At 36.9% G+C, this 18,849-nt stretch overlaps 4 protein-coding genes across 8 annotated transcripts; 2 read left to right on the forward strand and 2 right to left on the reverse strand.

The window, feature by feature from the left end:
• The first annotated feature begins 107 nt into the window (after window positions 1–107).
• Window positions 108–10,947, forward strand: LOC143146603 (uncharacterized). Of its 2 annotated transcripts, XM_076311046.1 has the most exons (25): window positions 108–308; window positions 390–464; window positions 531–649; window positions 727–996; window positions 1,162–1,296; window positions 1,377–1,541; window positions 1,702–1,833; window positions 1,916–2,059; window positions 2,128–2,245; window positions 2,381–2,523; window positions 2,614–2,848; window positions 2,935–3,013; window positions 3,100–3,235; window positions 3,320–3,459; window positions 3,639–4,001; window positions 4,281–4,515; window positions 4,598–4,961; window positions 5,050–5,162; window positions 5,833–6,087; window positions 6,470–6,756; window positions 6,893–7,064; window positions 7,204–7,316; window positions 7,683–7,950; window positions 8,451–8,730; window positions 9,555–10,947. In XM_076311046.1, the coding sequence occupies exons 3-25, from the start codon at window positions 545–547 to the stop codon at window positions 10,676–10,678; spliced, it is 5,376 nt and encodes a 1,791-aa protein (XP_076167161.1). In that variant the 5' UTR covers window positions 108–308; window positions 390–464; window positions 531–544; the 3' UTR covers window positions 10,679–10,947. The 2 variants fall into 2 exon arrangements, with proteins under 2 accessions (XP_076167161.1, XP_076167160.1); XM_076311045.1 differs by having other exon boundaries at window positions 108–464.
• On the reverse strand, window positions 8,281–12,924 carry LOC143146604 (putative tRNA (uracil-O(2)-)-methyltransferase). 3 transcript variants are annotated; one of them, XR_012992012.1, is made up of 4 exons: window positions 11,986–12,924; window positions 10,346–11,874; window positions 9,957–10,256; window positions 8,282–9,707 (listed from the first exon to the last, which is right to left on the reverse strand). XR_012992012.1 is itself a non-coding variant. In XM_076311047.1 (2 exons), the coding sequence occupies exons 1-2, from the start codon at window positions 12,922–12,924 to the stop codon at window positions 10,990–10,992; spliced, it is 1,824 nt and encodes a 607-aa protein (XP_076167162.1). In that variant the 3' UTR covers window positions 8,281–10,989. The 3 variants fall into 3 exon arrangements, 1 of the variants encoding a protein (XP_076167162.1); XR_012992011.1 differs by having other exon boundaries at window positions 8,283–10,256; XM_076311047.1 differs by having other exon boundaries at window positions 8,281–11,874.
• Window positions 12,774–14,024, reverse strand: LOC143146606 (uncharacterized). Its single transcript, XM_076311051.1, has 4 exons — window positions 13,865–14,024; window positions 13,383–13,526; window positions 13,135–13,227; window positions 12,774–13,050 (listed from the first exon to the last, which is right to left on the reverse strand). The coding sequence occupies exons 1-4, from the start codon at window positions 14,003–14,005 to the stop codon at window positions 13,009–13,011; spliced, it is 420 nt and encodes a 139-aa protein (XP_076167166.1). The 5' UTR covers window positions 14,006–14,024; the 3' UTR covers window positions 12,774–13,008.
• LOC143146605 (FAD synthase) lies at window positions 13,313–16,647 on the forward strand. 2 transcript variants are annotated; one of them, XM_076311049.1, is made up of 12 exons: window positions 13,313–13,570; window positions 13,706–13,804; window positions 13,890–14,117; window positions 14,203–14,297; window positions 14,386–14,509; window positions 14,573–14,685; window positions 14,747–14,890; window positions 14,953–15,092; window positions 15,218–15,421; window positions 15,523–15,717; window positions 15,798–16,064; window positions 16,194–16,647. In XM_076311049.1, the coding sequence occupies exons 3-12, from the start codon at window positions 13,997–13,999 to the stop codon at window positions 16,195–16,197; spliced, it is 1,407 nt and encodes a 468-aa protein (XP_076167164.1). In that variant the 5' UTR covers window positions 13,313–13,570; window positions 13,706–13,804; window positions 13,890–13,996; the 3' UTR covers window positions 16,198–16,647. The 2 variants fall into 2 exon arrangements, with proteins under 2 accessions (XP_076167164.1, XP_076167165.1); XM_076311050.1 differs by having other exon boundaries at window positions 13,706–13,760.
• Window positions 16,648–18,849: the final 2,202 nt, after the last annotated feature.

Here is an 18,849-nt window from a genome sequence, read left to right on the forward strand (position 1 = left end):
TTGGAAATTTCCCTTGCTCTTTCCCCCTCCATACTTTACTATCTTACTCCCCCCTCCTCAACTTCCATGGCCGTCACGCCTGAATTTAACGACGCCTCTTACTGAGATTAACCTCTTGCGTTTCAGAATATAGGTTAAGTTCATCCACAGTAAAGAACTGAATTATGCATCTGTTAAGACAGTTTCAAACATCGGAAATGTCCCAAAAGTTTCTTAGGGATTTAGAACGGTGGAAGGTATTTGTGAATATACCTAGTGTTTGAAGATACTATTGTCATCGTCATCGTCGTCGTCATCGTTGTACGAGTGTACGCGAAGAAGTATTTTCACCGTCGATCAAATATTTCGGATTAGAGAAAGAATGTTGACACGGCACGGTATAATTACAGAGCCTTCTCACGTCGAAGCAGTGCCAATAAATCTGGTTGCTACCGAAGATGGCCGGACTCTTCTAGCAGTAACAGGTAGGAAGTTATGTCAATAAGATTAAAAGTATTTACTAACAAATTTTTACATGATCATTTTTCCAGAACATAAAGACGGCATGTTAGAAATTGTTGCTACTCCGGTTACACTCATTGGTCAAAGTGGCATGGCCACATCATTGATGGATGTAAAAAATTTAAGTGGAAATTTGATACTGCAATCTGTACGTCCCTGTTTCATACTATATTGTGTATACCTTTTTGACAACGAGATTTTTTCTCACATTATATGATTTTTTAGCCTGGTTTTCATATTAGCTTGGAAGATATTGATGGATCAGAACTTCAACAATCGGCGCAAAATTTGGAAATTGATCCTAATGTGCCTGAACAAGATAAATCTCAATTAAATTTGGAAGAAAAACAGGAGATATCTCACATGTGTCATTCTCTTAATAATGATTTATTACTTAATGAAAAAAACAGTGAAAGTGAAAAAGAAAGGCAGTTGTCACCAATAGTGAAAAGAAATACTCCTGGAAGACCCAAAAAAAGCACAATTTCTTCAAAAGTAATTCAATATTTATATTATTTATGTAATTTTTTGAACAATCATTCAATGGATAGTTAGTTATCTATTAAATAATTGCATTTTCAAGATGTACTCCTTGGAGGCAAATATCTTGATTTGACACTGTACATGTAAAGTCAAAATAACAAAATTTTTTAATGTTAGGGCAAAGATAGTTTAAGATGCGACATTTGCCAGCAAGAATTTACTAAACAAACATTGTATAGAAGACACATGGAAAATCATGCGGAGGAGAAACCTCATCGATGTCCAAAATGTTCTGCATCATTCAATGTACCGGTAATAATCCTTTTATTTAGTACCTTTGATAGAAGTTATGTAGTATAATTATTATTATTTGACATTTGACACGTTTACAGACCAATTTTACACTTCATATGGCAACACACAATACAGGTGAACCAAAATGTCCCGAATGTGGTAGAAAATTTGCAAGAATGGCTAGCTTGAAATCTCACATGTTGTTACACGAGAAAGAGGAAAATTTATTCTGTACAGAATGTGAAGATGCTTTCTCGACTAAAGTAAGTTTCGACATTGGAATTATGCTACAATAATTTTATTTGTTGATCTCTGTTTCTGATTTATGTATGCTGAAAGTATAAATATTTCGTGAATAATTTGAATACCATCCACAAACATAAAGTATGTTTAGTAATGACAAGTTGTTCATAAATATTGCAGGCTCAATTAGATGCGCATTTAAAACTTCACGGAGAAAAGTGGATAACCGAAGAGGCACGAAAGTGTAAATTGTGTAATAAACAATTCGGTCAGCCGGCTTTGTATAGACTTCATATTCGTGAACATTACAGGGTAAACTGTAACGGCTCCGTACCATGGATCTCCGTTTTCTTTAAAACAATCAGCTAATTCATATTTCATTTTAATTTTGTAGTTGCAAACAAAAATAGTAAAACAGACGAAAAGAGGAGCAAAACATAAGACAATGTACAAATGTACAATATGTTTAAAGTCTTTCCAGAAGCCAAGCCAATTGATGCGTCACATTAGAGTTCACACGGGTGAAAAGCCTTTCAAGGTATACCCATCTTATTCTTGCACAATCGTGTTTCAATTGTTTGATTTGATTCACGTTTAATGTTACAGTGTACAGTGTGCGGTCGTGCATTTACACAAAAGAGTTCTTTACAAATTCACACGTGGCAACACAACGGTATTCGGCCACACGCTTGCGAGCTTTGTAACGCCAAGTTTAGTCAAAAAGGTAATTTCGTAGTTCTTTCTGGTACAAAATATACAAAATATTTTGTATAACTACAAAATATACTGGGATAGAACCAGATCAGGGTTCAGACTTTTTTTGTTGCATTAACTGCATGTTGTTTCCATCTACTCATAGGTAATTTGAATGCTCATATAATGAGAGTTCACAACGTGCCAGAAGGAGAGCCTATCTACGGATGCAATTATTGTTCGTGCGTATTTAAAAAGCTCGGCAGTTTGAATGGTCACATGAAACGTATGCATACGGATGTGAACGAGGTAAATTGCGAATAACTCGATCCACGAATGTAATTCACGGTGCCATAGAATTCGACGATGTAATCAGATTAAGGTGTGTACAACTTTCAGGAGAACGCTACTGTCGATGACACTGAATCGCCTGATACTATGGAATCTGACATTCGAGCGACCGTAGATAGCGTTATGACACAGTTGGCGTCTTTGGAATCAAATGTGAATGAAGTTAGAAAATCGACGAACTTGGACGGGAACGTATTACCTGACATTGTGACGAAAAAGGATATCCTACAACAAGCGCTTAGAAATAGTGGTCTTCCCAGTAAAAACAAAACCCTCTGTGAAGGTACGCGATGCATTTGACAGCCACTGGATTTCGACAAACTTATTTTCAATTAGTGCTCTGTCGTTTATAAAATTTGTTTGTTAAAGGTACGTTGGAAACAAAAAAGTTCGGAGCGCGTACTAATTTCGTAACTTTATTGGACCGAGGACCCGACGGTGGCACTAGGTAAACAGCTTTGGAAATTCCAAGAAAAGTTAACATTTTTTTTATCATCATTCTACCTATCAATGTATCAATTTATTTGTTCATAGAAAATATTTAACGATCAAGCAGCGATGCGTAGGAAGCGTAAGGTGGTACGCGTGTACTTTCTGTCATAAGGAATTCAAGAAACCGTCAGATTTGATACGTCATTTGCGCGTTCATACGCAAGAAAAACCTTTCAAGGTAGGTACATTGGTAAAAAACAAATAATAATAAAAACTTATGTCGTTAATAAAATAAGATACTTATACATTCTATACTTTTTAGTGTGCACACTGTTATCGTTCGTTTGCTTTGAAGTCTACTATGATAGCGCACGAACGCACTCACACGGGTACTAAAAGATATGCTTGCGGTTCTTGCGATAAAACATTTGCGTGCCATGGTAGCTTAGTTGCTCATGCTAGGTAGGTATTTGTTAAATGTTTCCTTTAAAACTAGTTATCGCGGTTTTGAAACTAAAACTCTTAGTTTGCTGTCTTGGCATTAAAATTTGTATATTTATTAAGAAAAATATTACTACAAACTAGTTCGGTTATCGTATATCCATAATTGATAATACGTATGTACACGTACCTAATTATAGGTTGCACACAAAGTCCAAGGATTGTTTCGACAAAATAGTTCGTAACGATGAGAGTACCGGTATTTCTGCCACTAATCGACCGAAAACGCACACAAAGAGCAAGTCGAAGATATCTCCGGAAGCAGAGAGTCTAGTGCCCCAGGTGGTCTTGGAGGAACCGTTAGTAATCAGCGACACTGGTAACAAAATCTGTGTAGCACAGATACCCTCCAAAGAGAAAAGAGCTTTCGATGCGGCGACCGATCCAGCCAGACCTCACAAATGTTGGGTTTGTCAAGCGGCATTTAGAAAAATTAGTCACTTAAAACAACACCATCGTCGGCACACGGGTGAACGTCCTTACAAGTGCACCAAATGCGACAGGTGCATGTATAAACGAAACAATTACTTACTCTTAAACAAATTAAAATTTTTAAATAATATTCACTGGATTTACAGTTCAATACATGTAGTATTAAATAATCAATAGACATTTGATAAAATTGTGTACTCATTTCTAAGAAAAATTGACAAAAACAAACACATTTTTCAGCTTGATACTCTAGCTCTATTCTTCTTCATACGTCATTATTATTATTGTTTTTGTAATTTAATATTTTGAACTCGATAAACGAGTAATGAAATACTTTTCAATCGTTTCAGGAGATTCACGTCAAACAGCGTTCTGAAGTCGCATTTACACACTCACGAGGATTCGAGGCCGTATGGTTGTTCCACATGTAACGCGAAATTTTCTACGCAGAGTAGCATGAAAAGACATTTAGTAACGCACAGTAATAAAAGGCCATATATGTGTCCGTATTGTCATAAGACGTTCAAAACTTACGTCAATTGTCGGAAGCATATGAAGATACATAAGCACGAGTTGGCGCAGCGGGTAGAGTATCTGCTGTAGAAAGAAACGTTGTTTCGCTATTGACGATGAACTATCGTTTTTCTTTTTTCCTTTTGATCCATAGCAATTGGAACAACAAAAAATTGGAATGCAAGAGCAGAATATGGACAAGTTAAATGCGAGAGAAAATTCTAAACAAGGATCATCAATTTCTGGGCCGTCTAGTTGCTTATCCGATTTCTCTGCTGCTAATACCACTGCCGTCACCATTGCTACAACCACCGCCGCTATCGTTACGTCGTCGTCGTCATCTACATTTCCGGATAACCTTGCACTTTCTCGTCTCGGGCCAGTTGAGATATCTTTTCAACCACACATTGGGACAGACTTTTCACAGGCCTTTCCTGACCAATTTCAACCTGTACCTGGAGAGAAGGATAGAATAAGGTCCCTTTTACAGACAACCTGCGATTCGACAATTACCAATGGTGGGTATCAAATTTATGCGTTACACTTTGTGTTTAGGAGTCGAAAAACTTTTTCTATTATTTATACTATAATTCTAATTTTTTGTAGAAAACATGTCGGAAGTGACAGTAACAAATATTGAAAATACGCAAATGTTACACACTGATGAAGCTGGTTCGGTTACGTTGCCCATTTATTCGGCAGAACAAGCTCTTACACCGGTATATATGTATATGTATATACAGATGTATATACAGGATCTTGCATAAGATATAAATTAATATTATTGGGAATAAAACTATTAATCTTTTATAAACGCACTGGGTTTCGTGCGGGGACTATTCGTAATTGTTGAATCTTTTGTAATCTCAAATATCTCAAAACTGAATCCTGTGTAGATAAAATTGAGCATTGGATCAACTTAAAGTAATTTGATTCTAAATGACCCAGTGTGCTAAGTAATGTGCCATATTACAATGTATTTGTGGAAGGTTGAGATCTGCAAGCTATGGTATAATCGTAACAAATTGTTTATTGTTAAACGTTTTCGATCTTGTGTTTATGGTCACCTTCCAAACAAGAAATTCACAATATTCTACATTACAAGAAAAACATACATCACAGTTGGTAGAAGAATCATCTACTAAGTATTTTTAAGTATAATAAAATTGAAAATATAAATTAAATTACTTTATTTATATTTCTGATTTTCCTTCTCTTATACATAGTTGCTTGGTGGTTCTTCTACTAATTATCGACAAATTTCTCTCGTATCATACAGTATTATGTATTTTTTATTCTGAAAATGACCACAAACATGTGGTCAAAAAAGTTTAACAATAAATAACTTATTACAAATACACCATAAGAAATTATTCATTTTATTTACAGGAGAGCATACGAGAAATAGAAGAAACGTTGAACCAGCAGCTCTTTAACATGGGAATGAATCTCAGTCTGACCAATAATCATTCGAAACATCTAACCAGTGCCAGTACCGACCTTGATAATACAAAAGACCAACATCAACAACCTGTGTTAAATGTTATTTACGAAAATAACAACAATAACAACGTAGAATCGTCCGGAGAGCATGTGTTTGCATCGCAGCTGGATTCATTTGAGATGGATCATATCGCCTTGCAAGTAAGATCAATATACGATAAATTTAGTATATAAAATAAAAAAAATTCATATGAACGTAGGCCAGAAATGACAACTACATTCATCTTCTTTTTACATCTATAAGAAAACGTTTAAAGATATTTATTCGAGTTGAAAATGCTCACTTCTGACAATTTTTATTAAATTGTTGAACAACAAATACAATATAAAAATAGTTGTAATTAGGAAACAAGGTTATATTAGGATATGTGGTCGTATTTTTCTTATTTTAGTGCCCGGAATTCATCTCTGAAGTTATATCTACGTGGTTTATAACACCCTCTAGATGAAACGAAAACTATATGACAAAAACATTGCGCTGTAAAAGAATCTCTGTGAATTAAAAAATTTGATTCTTTTTCAGACGGATGCTGAGATTGGACTGGACAGCATTGGACTGAACGCGAGCAATTCGACAAGTATGGCGAGCATACTGCCCAGAACTGCCAAGGAGGAACACCGACTCTCAGTTTCCGTCACGTCGCCTGAAAATATAAACGACGACCAATCGGGTAGGTGTATGCGGACGGTAGTGCTTATTTCCGAGCAAAGTCTTTCAGGCAAGGAAAGTACAGCCGAATTGGAAATGGAAGATTCCTCGGTTAGGGATACTGGCCAGGAGAGATGCGCAATCAATCCTATACTCATAACGTAAGTCTTCGTTGTTTCATCATGCTCCTCTCTACTCTTGTCACATTATTATGTAGGTAGAAAGCGGTTCCCTTCGGTACAATATAGGCAGACGATGAGCGAATGAATAGCAATTGTACGGATATGATTTGCGTAGAGAAGAGTATCGAGGAACGACGCACGATTCGAAGGTTCCGTTAAAAGTGCATCCGATGTCGTCCGAGATCCCGGGAACCATCGTTACCAATGCGAGCCAAGTATCTCGAGGAGACTCTCTGTTGCAGTGTCATATGTGTAGTCAACAAGGATTCACAGCAACCGGGCTAAAGGTATAATAAGACAAATAACTGGCAACGCGCGTTTCTTTCTTCCTTCTCATCGTCATGCTGGCGACGAGTTTGGACGACTGGTGTATTCGCGATAAATTTCTCCGCTACGAAACACAGCAAGTATATTTGTCGATCTCAGGAACATTTGAAGATCCATCGTGGGACGAAGGAGTATCAGTGTACAGAATGCTCATCGAGGTTTTGCACGAACGGTGGACTGAACAGACATTCGAAGATACATGTCAACAAACAGTGAGTAGAGCAATTTTATTTTGTAACGTTTATTTAGTAAGATGGAGTATGTATTTTGCTCTGAAAAAAAAAATAATGTGTATCTGTAACACAAGTTGAGTGATAAAAAGGAAGATGAATTAATACAAAGCATAGAAAATGGAAAGGGACAAAAAGTGTAATACTGATGTAGGTATTAATATCAAAGAGAATGTTAGTCCTTTCCGGTAAATGTTAATATTATGAGTACGTGTAACGATAAGACCGCACAAAGAAGTGCAAGAACAATAATCAGAAAACAATAACCACTATTTCAGTATATCGCTTTAAATTTGTACCTTAATTTGTACCTATATATAGAGAAATTAATTTTGTGTTTTTTCGTAGACCTTGGAAATGCCCGACTTGTGAGAAGTATTTCAATAGCAGAACGCAGCTTCGATCGCACAGCAGAATTCACGAGACTTCGACATGGAACGCAATGTCTACGGAAATTAACACTACTACACCAGAAAATTTAATTTCATCCAAAATGAGAGCGGTTGTACGCACTAATTCGCCGTTGAATGATATTGTGATAGATCCGGATTCCACGGTGTCCGAGAGGGTCCTGTTGGATACGGTAGCGGAGAAGGAAGTAATGGATCGAGTGAAAGTAAGATACGTGAGATTAAAAAACAAAAAACAAACTGAGTGTTTATTAAAGGTCAAGCTTATCAGTACAATAAATAACGGAATGATGATTAACTTAGTTTTACCTAAGCTATTTTATTATAAAGTTTTGGGATATTTTCAAAATATAAACAAATTGATAATCCAAGGATAAAACAATGAAAAGTATAAGTCTAAAAGAAACAGAAGCAAAAGACAATATTGTCGAGGTAATAGTATAATTATAGATATTTTAGAAAGTGAACAAGAATTGTAAGTATGAATTTTCAGTTGAGAAATACAAAGAGGATATAAATAATACCTAAATAATAAATTGTGTAGAATGTAAACAACATTTTTGAACTATTTTTACTGAATTACAATGTTTGGAAATATAGAAGAAACAATGAAAAAAATAATTCTAAGGACGACTTAAAATTCAAGGATCAAAATGTTATGATAAAAAAAGCTTGATTCAGACGATTAACACGAATTTTATTTTAGAACGTCTTGACGGAGAAGAAGATACGAAAAGAGTATACGAATAAGTGCAAGTACTGTCCAAAAACATTTCGCAAACCAAGCGATCTCATAAGGCACGTACGCACACATACGGGCGAACGGCCGTACAAATGTGACTATTGCAGCAAAAGTTTTGCCGTAAAATGCACCCTGGATTCGCACACGAAAGTTCACACTGGAAAGAAGACGTTTCGTTGCCATGTATGTAGTAGTTTGTTTGCGACGAAGGGCAGTCTGAAAGTTCACATGCGATTGCACACAGGTAAATGCAAAACAAGAGTGTGTAAATTACAACTCATTTTAGTCTTCGACAATTTTGTATAAAAAGAATATTTATTCCTCTTATTAATTTTGATAGTTGTTTATTATTGTAAACTTTTATTTACCGAAGAGAACTGAAGAAATTTTAGTCGAAAACAATATAAATATATAACATTCGTTGAAGATTAAAATGTGTTGTCATAATTGCTTTCCAGAGGAGCTTCTAAAGTTTCGACTTTAAGTTGTTGCACGGTTGTAGTGCTAGATGTCACTTACAGTATCATTTTGTCGCTGCTTGCTATGAAATAACGCTCTAACAATTGATCTGTGATATTTAAAGTGATATTACGTTTTAAGAACAAATTTAATTCCCTGTAACTAATATTTTGCATATTAAAATATGCAGAGTACATTGAAATCTACAGAACAAGCAATATATGTTACAGTACAACGAAAAATTAATAATAATGCGAATTCCGATGTATGAAGTATGTCTAAAGTAATTATTCAAATGAAATATGCAAAATAAAGGTTGGATAAATCGCGATTAATTTTCAACGCGAAGTGACACATATTCGATAAGGAATACTTTAATTCTTGGATTTATCTAAATTACATATACCGAAATACATTTATAAAACGCAACGATAGCCATTTAATAAATTACATAGAATTTAGTACATTCAATAAATTTGTAAATTATTTAAAAATTTACATATAAAGCCATTTACAAAGCGTTAATAATTCATAGCGACTAGTACAATTCATCGCATACTGATTCTGCACACCTGTACATCTGTTAATTAATGTCGCATCTTTCTCAAGGTTCGAAACCGTTTAAATGCCACGTCTGCGATTCGAGATTCCGCACATCAGGTCACAGGAAAGTACATTTACTGAAACATGCCCGAGAGCACAAAGGCAGCCCGAAGAGAAAACAGAAACATTTGAAAGTAGCTGCCATAGCGGAAGTCGCGGCTGAAATTGAAAAACGTAGCGATGCAAATGAAGAGAAACTGAACAATTTCCAGCAGGAACAAACGCTTCATCACGAGCAACTCGGGCAAACAACTGCGTCAGATTTTTCGCATTTGGAAGCAATTAGCGTTGAAACAACCGCTGGTTGTTTGGCCGAGCAAATTACATTCGACCACGATAGTGGCGCCATTCCGCACAATAATCCGGTACTAACTGTGGCGGAAGGCAGTCAGCTGGTTGCGAACTTACATTTTCTTTTGGCGAACGGTCTTGTCACTATTCAAACCGAGGAGTCGTTGTTACCGCAATCGTCGCCGACAAACATATCCCACAGTCGTACTACTATGGTCACCGATCCCACGTGTATATCAACGTTAAACATTACATCTGGCACTGGCAACGACGAGACCAAGGAAACCATTCATATAGAGCAAATGTTAAAACCGCAGCTGTCCTCACCTTATCAGTTGCAGTCGAGTAATTGCTTATTAACTGTCGCGGCCACGACACAGCTGGAACCGTTCACCAAGGTTTCGACTGCTGACAAACCTTTACCGATAACAGGGAAACCAATTGTTAAAGGGAATTCGTCTAAAAAAGAGTGCGATGTTTGTGGAAAAACATTTACAAAGCCTTACCAGGTTGAGAGACATAAACGAATACACACGGGCGAACGACCGTACAAATGTGATTTGTGTACAAAATCGTTCGCTCAGAAATCAACTTTACAAATGCATGAGAAACATCATACGGGTGACCGTCCGTACCCGTGCCCCCATTGCGAATATTCTTTCACGCAAAAAGGTAATCTTCGAACACACGTGAAGCGTGTTCATCAACTGGACGCTGTCGATGCAAAAAAACTAAAACGCGTGCGTCAAACCTTCCTCCCAAAATCTCTTCAGGACAACTTCACCGATGCTAAGAGTCTCAATTTGGACGACATATCGTTTGTTGAATTCCTCAAGTAGTAATATCCAGTCGATGCCAACTATTCTGCCTTTTTTTCCATTTTAGCCAAATACTTTGTTGTCGACGAAAATACTAGAGGAACGCAATGTTGATCGAGCAATAGAAACGAATGATATTCGATGTTCTTCCTATACACGCTAACAAATGGCTCGTCGTTAGAGATAGCTTGCGTTTTCGCGTGCAAAAGAATTCGCCCTTGTTCGATGTACAGAATACATTCTGATTGCCAGTGTTTGTATAAAAATAAAAATAAATTTCTATCGTGTAATATGGCGTTTAAGAGTGACATGTTCGCTTGTCGATCAAGCCATTAATGTTTGAAATTACATTTTGTTTCAGTTGTGGGACAACCGTTCGGATGATTTACATAAAACCAACAGGGTTTGACTTTCGTTCGTGGGGACGGGTACTCCTTTTTTCTTGACTTCTCCACTACTCCTTCTCGTCCAGGTATTCGAAACTCGACTTTCCCTTGGGCGACCCGAAACACGTGTCTGTGATTTTTTAGTAAAGTCTGAAGACCGCCGCATTCTTTTCGTAAACGTATCATAATTTCTCGGGGAATTGATTCGGCAACCTGTCGCAATTCGAGACACCGACCCGCGTTCCAAATTTTTCTGGGTGGTTCTTCCACCGATATAGTGCAACCTTCGTGGAGTAATTGATTCGCTACGATGTTAACAATATCAGCGATTAACGTTTTATCCAACTGTGTACAGTTTCGTACCTTCTCCACCGTATCCCTTGGTTTAAAGTCGCAGATCCATCCGTCAGTGCAATGCGCTTCATTTGTCTGATTCTTTTGTCGAGTGAACGTTGTTTTGGCACTTATCAATTTCTGAATACGATTCTCTCTGATGTCTACATCCTCGCATGTCCTTTCCCACCCGATCAAGCAGATACGTTTTGTAGAAGGGATTCTTAGTTTGTCGATGTGTGTTTTAAAACCACATTCGTTGCACACGCTTCTCACGTAATCGATATATTCAGAATACTGACTCCTTGAAGCGCAGTATCTTTGATACTTGGTGCCGTCAAGTTCGTACGAGCAGCAAGGTAATAGGAAAAACCGACAGTCAGTAGAGCTGCGCGCGGCGATCACTGGAATCCATGGTGTTAATTCATCCGAATGGTTTCCTATGATCCAATCAACTCCTGGATATACAGTCGCAGAGGATGGAATGATTGTGCTAACCTGTGCAAAATGTTTCAATGTAGTTTTATTGTACGAGCATGTGCAGTGTAATGCACTGACTGTTACAATTCTAAAGAAACAAATATTGTCCAAAATTAATAAGATACATACTTGCAATGGAATTTCAGGTGGATACAAGTCCCAAATTTTTCTTCTTCGCAAGTCAATTCCTAAACCAGGATGACCTTCACTGAATAGAATATACACAAGTAAACCATTACCACATCCCAAATCTAAAAACGACTGTAAATTTTTAGTTCCTTTTTCCAATCTTTCTTTCTCCCACAGTAGTAGCAAATAAGCAGCAATTGCGATATCTTCGTAAACGAATTTCATCGGGTCTGTATTTTCGGGCCAATTTTTTATCAATTTCGCGCTATACTTCTCTTTCAATTCGCAGTATAATTTTGCATATTTCTCAGTTGATACGAGACTCAACGAAGATAGACGCAACGAGTTCGGCTTTGATTCACTTATCATCCATTTTAACATGGATGGAAAGAGCTTCTTTTCTAACCATTCCATACTAGGATCATGCTCAGTGTTCTTCGACTGATACACGTTTACAGATGTATAACCATCTTTTTCCTGCTGTATCATGTAAGCCATTCTGGGACCAAGAGATCGTTTCTCCATAAAAAAGGATTTATGGATGTTTATCACACAATTTTTTTGTTTTTCTAATATTGAAAATTCAATGCCAGGAGAGAATACATATGGTATGCGAGGCAATTGTTTCGTTACATGTAAACAAATATTGTTTTCGTTTGATGTATCAGAAGCTTTGTCCGAAATATGTATCATGTCCAATAACATTTCTTTACCAATATGATCTAAATTATGTTTTGTAGATATGAGTGAGCATTCCAAGGTATTAATACGTTGAAAAATATCGAAAATATCGCAGTAAATTTCTATGTTTAGTATTTCTACACATGCTAATAGTCTGCGGTTGACAACCTGAGGATTATGGCACCAAATGTCGATAGCCTTCCAAAACTGTGACGAACTGGCACCAGTTTCTCTACGTATTAATGTTTTAAATTCCATTTTTTGAACATTACAGTTCAACCTTCTTTATTAAGAAACAAAAATGAAAAACACATCTACGGTAAAAGAAATATCCTACTTCTCTTATTTTTCCTTATGAGATTTCACTCCTCCAGCTTTCGTATACTAAAAATTGCATAAAAAATAAAGTGTTGCAGTACATAAAAAAATATATTAAAAGTATCCAATATGGTTATAAATGTAAAACACCTTGTTTATAATCCAATCTGCATCCTGTACTGCCTTTTTCATTATTTCCTGAACACGGTCCTTATCTGGTTCGAATACGTGCTGTTTAAAGCTCTATAAACGAAAAACATAATTTATTATTTACGTAAATTATTCAAAAAAAAGGGAATGAAAGAGGTTATGTTATGGACAGTGTTTTGTGATTACGTGTGAGCACGTGTACAAGTCGTAATCGCGTTTGATTCATTTAGCATATCTATGGAATTTACCTGCTTAATTGAATGTTTGTAAAACTCTTGTGCGTTCTTCGGTAACCGCTTACATTCTCGTAGTAAAAACTTATAAAGCAGCTTTGGCGAATTCAGAGCAGTTTCTCGTAACTTTGTGCTAGCCATCTCGATATGAAGTTGGAACTAAGAAATAATTTGAAAAACGATTATTCGTAACGAAATTCCAGGTAAAAATAATAGAATGTAACTTTGTGAAAAACAATGTCAATGCACATTTAATTGAGAGTTAATTGACGTTTAATTTCTGTTAATATTTGCATAAGTTTTGTTCTGTACGTTAGTAAAAACGAGATTGCTTCCAGAACGTAAACATAATGGATGACTGTTCGAATCAATGGACGAAAGAAATATTGATGAGTACGTATACTGAAATTATTGCAGTCATGCGATTTTTTGAGAAGGTATATATTTAATATATGAAAATATAGAAGGAATATAGTAAAAATATCCTCTAAGTTAACCTTGAATACATATACGTGTATGTAGGTATACGGCAGTTGGGTAGGTTTGTGGGTGGTTAGGTTTAGCGGCGCTGCTTGGTACTCTTTAGCGACGCTGTGTTGGATAATCGTTAATGATAAGGTTAAAGCGTAATGATACATTTATGTCGACGCGTGGTGAATGCTGTATTGAAATATCATGGACGAAGTACCATAGACGCAATGTTGGTACGACACGAAAGTAGCGGGGAACACCCGACTGCTGGTATAATCGGTAATGTTGGCATACGCATTCATCAATTTCATATATTTATATTATTCGTTTTTTCGGGCACTAAACGTTTTTATTTGCTTTTCAGTTGTCGGCGATGAAATCTTGAAGGCACAAGTAAAAGATACTAACTCTTTTTATGCGTGTAATTTATTGTACAAGCATGGAATTAAGGTTCACAAAGTTAGTTTCCTCATGCATTAGGTCACCGATTGTACATGTCACTACTGCTACTGTGCAATTATCATTCTTATAAGTCATTCTTTTACAGATTTCAGTCGTACGAGACGATGTTGAAGATATTGCGAATGAAATCAAAAACTTTTCCAAAAACTTTAACCATGTTTTTACAACTGGTGGTGTAGGACCTACTCATGACGATGTTACGTACGAAGGTAATTTGTAATTTAGAAATGTATAGCATAGTACTTCCTCTTTAATACAATTTTAATTTCCAGCCGTGGCATTGGCTTTTAATGATACATTACACTATCATCCAACATTGGTGGATATTGTGAAGAACCGTTTTGGTGGTAAAAATTTTCCATCACCAAGTTATAAAATGGCATGTGTAAGTGTTGACATTGGAGTGATTATTTAATAGTTGGAACTGATTTGTAAATTTTTTCCAGATACCAACTAAAGCAGTGCTTAAATTTGGAAGAAACGAAATCACAGGACAAGCACTCCCCTATCCTTGCATAGTAATGCAGAATGTTTCTATTTTTCCTGGAACACCCAAGTTTTTCGAATCTAGTTTTCGGGCATTATGCAAGGTAAACATTAAAACAGTTCTTAGGTTTCAACACACTTTAATGAAACAGTTTTATCTTTCTAGGAATATTTTGCCATATACACAGGCTTTGCAACAACTGAAGTTTTTGTAAACGCGAACGAGGAATCATTTGCGAACGCTTTGACCGCAGTTGTGCGAGAATGTCCAAACGTTACATTTGGCTCATATCCAGAACACAACAGGTAATAAAGTCGATAACAAAACAATAGATTGAAACGAACAAGGTTGGCCGACTACAGTGGTTTTCCCGAACTTGTTCGTTATATTGTTTCACCAAACTCAGAACGATTTTAAATGTCTTTTACAGATATTACAAAGCGCGCATTACAATAGAAAGTGAGAATGAGGAAGATACTGAAGCAGCTAGAAGAATATTTTGTGAGCGTATTCCAACCACTGCTCTAGTGCAATACGATCGTGCGCCTCAGGTGGATTGTCTCGTAAAGTACGAGAAATTGCTTGGACAGCCTGATATTCGATCAATTTACAAGAGTACCATCGAGAAATTTGTGTAATGCCTCTTCAACTGGAAAAAAGTATCGATTACTTGTATAGTTATGTTAAAGATTCCATCAGAATTTACTCTCTTTCTTTCTTTCTTTGTCCTTTCAGAAATTATTATCAGAAACCCGAAGATGTCTGGATATATTTAGATGGCAGTGAAGAATCAATTATTATGACACATCTTGCTCGTGTTGCCCACAGTAAACTTCAATATTCTTCGGAGATAAAATTACATGCGATCTGCTTTAAATTTGGTCATTTTGAAGTGGGTATGAATGAATTTCTTCGTGAAATTAGTGACAGGTAGGTGCGATAGCTAGTAAACTGCCATACCGAGCACAAGTGAAATACGTACTCGAATACTACCAATTTCAATTTGGTAGATACGATGTCGAATTGTGTAGCCTACGATTCGACGAAATTGACGTTTCTCGGTTGATTGCATCGCGACCGGAATTGCAAATATTACTACTTGGAAAACGGTCAAATAGTAATAAAACAGAAATATACAAGAATGTTGCATGGTTCTGTAAAAACTCTTCGGTACAAATACATTTTCCTCTTATCGACTGGATGGACGAAGATGTTGCAAGTTTCGTTGCCTCTCTCTCTTTACCTTATTACACGACAGGTGAAACTCAATCGGCCCGGTAAGGAAGAAAAATTATCTCCCCCTCCTCCCTTTCTTTGTATGTGTATGGGGGGAGGGGCGCATGCGTGAGCGCTGTTTCTCCCACCTCTTTCGCTTTCACACATACGAGCACAATCTGTTTTTGTAGGTAGGAAATGGATAACAAACGAAGAAATCTGATGAGGCTTTGCGATGTCAGTGGAACTGGACTCAGAATTATTCTACTTACTCGAATCAAATTTCCTAATTATTCATCGATGGTCATTCATTGCAATAAATAAATATAAAGAGAATACAATATCTAAATGAAGAGACGTATCGAAAATTGTTCAATACCGTTTCACAATTGCAAATTTTTTATACACTTGTCATTCACATTCTTGATACACCTTGTTTGTATCAAGAATTTTTAATTATCTTGAAATTAATAAATTTTGTAGTCTCGACGAAGGAAGATTCTTTTCCCTAACGCGAGAGAAATTTTCGAGGAACCAGGTATAGTCGGAAAAATTGGTTTCTTAATGTATCGTATGTATTACTTGTTTTATGTAACAAATAAGTGATGTACAGAATTATATAAACAAACATAGTTTAACCTTGTGTTTATTCGTATGATCGTTTTGACCCTATGGTTTGGGTCCTATTCAGTACATTAAACACATTATATAAAAAAAAATAGAAACTTGAAAATTTCGTAAATAACAATGAAATCTTCAAAAGAGTAGATCCAATAGATCAGAAGTATTAAAGACGTCAAAAAGGACATGACTATATGTCAATGATATTTAAAACTCGATTAGTACATAATATTAGATTAGATTAACGATCAGAAAATGTATACGTCTAATTCTTGCCTGAAAACAACTATCGTCAATCGAAGAATTGTCTGATAACGTATCTACACGTGAGTAACGTTGCAGTTGAATGTAAAACAAATGCAAAGTCCTTGAAAACGATGTGTAATGCTTATTAAACAGAAAAAATCTTCCGGTGTTGACTCACATTAACTGATAAGAATTATGCATGGAAAATTACTGAAATACAATACGTTGAGTTACGCGCAGGTAATGTGTTTACTATCCATTCGTTGAAAGGCAACACCGTTCCCGAATATTTTCGAAGGTAACAGGATTTTCGATTCCAAGATTTTTGTTTGTGCACATAGTTGCATTAAATTCGTTAGACGGGAGTTCGAAGAGTGAGGTTAAAACGTATGTCAGGTACCCAAGAATCGTGGGTGGGTGGTTCGTTGAGCTCGAAGGAAGAGTATCCGAGCTCGTATTACACATTTTTCAGTCGCCCTGGCGGGGAAGAAAGAAGTAGAGAGGGTTGCTTATTGGAGAGGGAGTCGAGTCGAGTCATGGAGGAGAACCGTTGTCGGCCCCTTCCATCCTTTTGAAATTTCATTTCGAGTTAAAGTATTTCTAGCTTTTTTCCTTTGAAAGTTTAAAATGAGAGTGGGTGGTAGTTGGCCGGTGGGTGGCGGACGAGAGTGAGGGGGGGGGGGGGTCGACGGAAAGGCGGAGGGAGTAGAGAGGGCGATAAGGAGGGGAATGAATCGCTACTACCCGAGCAACGCCCATGGTTCTCTGCAGTTCACGGGCCGCATACCGTGCGCCACTCGACACTTCCACAGTCTCGAAACTTTGCGGAACGCGGACTATTTTTCATATTTTCGATTATCTCCGGCCAAGGTAGACCAGATGCATCCAGGAATCACACATTATTCTACGCCTCGCGGTTACTTTGCTTTTACCTTTGTTCGTTTGCCCGTTATCTGCAATTTCCAACGTTCCCTTTTCCCCCTGTGATCAACGAGTTTGCACTCGGAACTTTCTACGCTTATTCCACGTTGGTTACCTATTCTTCTCGATTGTGATCGAATTTTTCTCTTTTTCCGCGGCTTTCATAGAAATACAAAATATGTCAATGTATATATACATATGTATACCCCGCCTATTGGCGCAGAAAGGAACCCGGATCGACGGCGATGGAAAAAAGAAGACATCAATAGAAATAACAAATAGCGGTAGCTGCGATTGGTCAAATCGAAAAGACCGACTGAAGCAACCCGCGAGCGAAACGAAACGGAAAAAGGAATCGTGGGGATGGAGAAAGTTGGGTGAGCGAAGAAGGGAAGGTGGGGGGAAAGGAAGCGAGTCTCATATTTCACTGGAGTATTTCATTTGAGTTTGAAATTGATTGCATAGTAGTGGGGTAGAAAGAAGTCGATGGGACGAGGTTGGGAAAATATATAAACTGGGCTGGTAACTGGTTGACTGACTAGTAGGTTGGTTGGGTGACTGATCAACCGACCGACTGACCAATTGCGAGAGGTTATCCGATTAATCGACTCGTGAGTCGATTAAGAATCAATCGATCGGCTTGTAATTTTGTTCCATTCCTTTTTTCACTGTATTAACTGCTGGTTTCGTCAGAAGAAAATAACAATTTCCAAACGAGAGGAAAATATTAAAGAAATCGACTAAAAATCAGTTAGTTAAGATGAACTGAGTGAATACATCAACATGGATATTCGGTGTGTAGTTTCTATTATTTAATATATCAATTCTCAAGTTTTCATTTGGGTTTTATTGTAAATCTCAGTCTCTCGTGTATCTTATTTGGTTTTATCGTAAACGAGAGAATAGGTTATTGGCCGAACGGTTAGTCCAGCGAGGCTTGTCGAGAATTGTTCGGCTTAGGAAACTACTAGTTACGCCGACATCATGATTCAGTAAAGTGGGTATCGTGAAAGATGAGGATTAACTCCGTAGTACAATGGAGTTAATATACACGTACGA

This window comes from Ptiloglossa arizonensis, chromosome 5 (genome assembly GCF_051014685.1).
Source record: "Ptiloglossa arizonensis isolate GNS036 chromosome 5, iyPtiAriz1_principal, whole genome shotgun sequence".
Classification (NCBI taxonomy): Eukaryota; Metazoa; Arthropoda; class Insecta; order Hymenoptera; family Colletidae; genus Ptiloglossa; species Ptiloglossa arizonensis.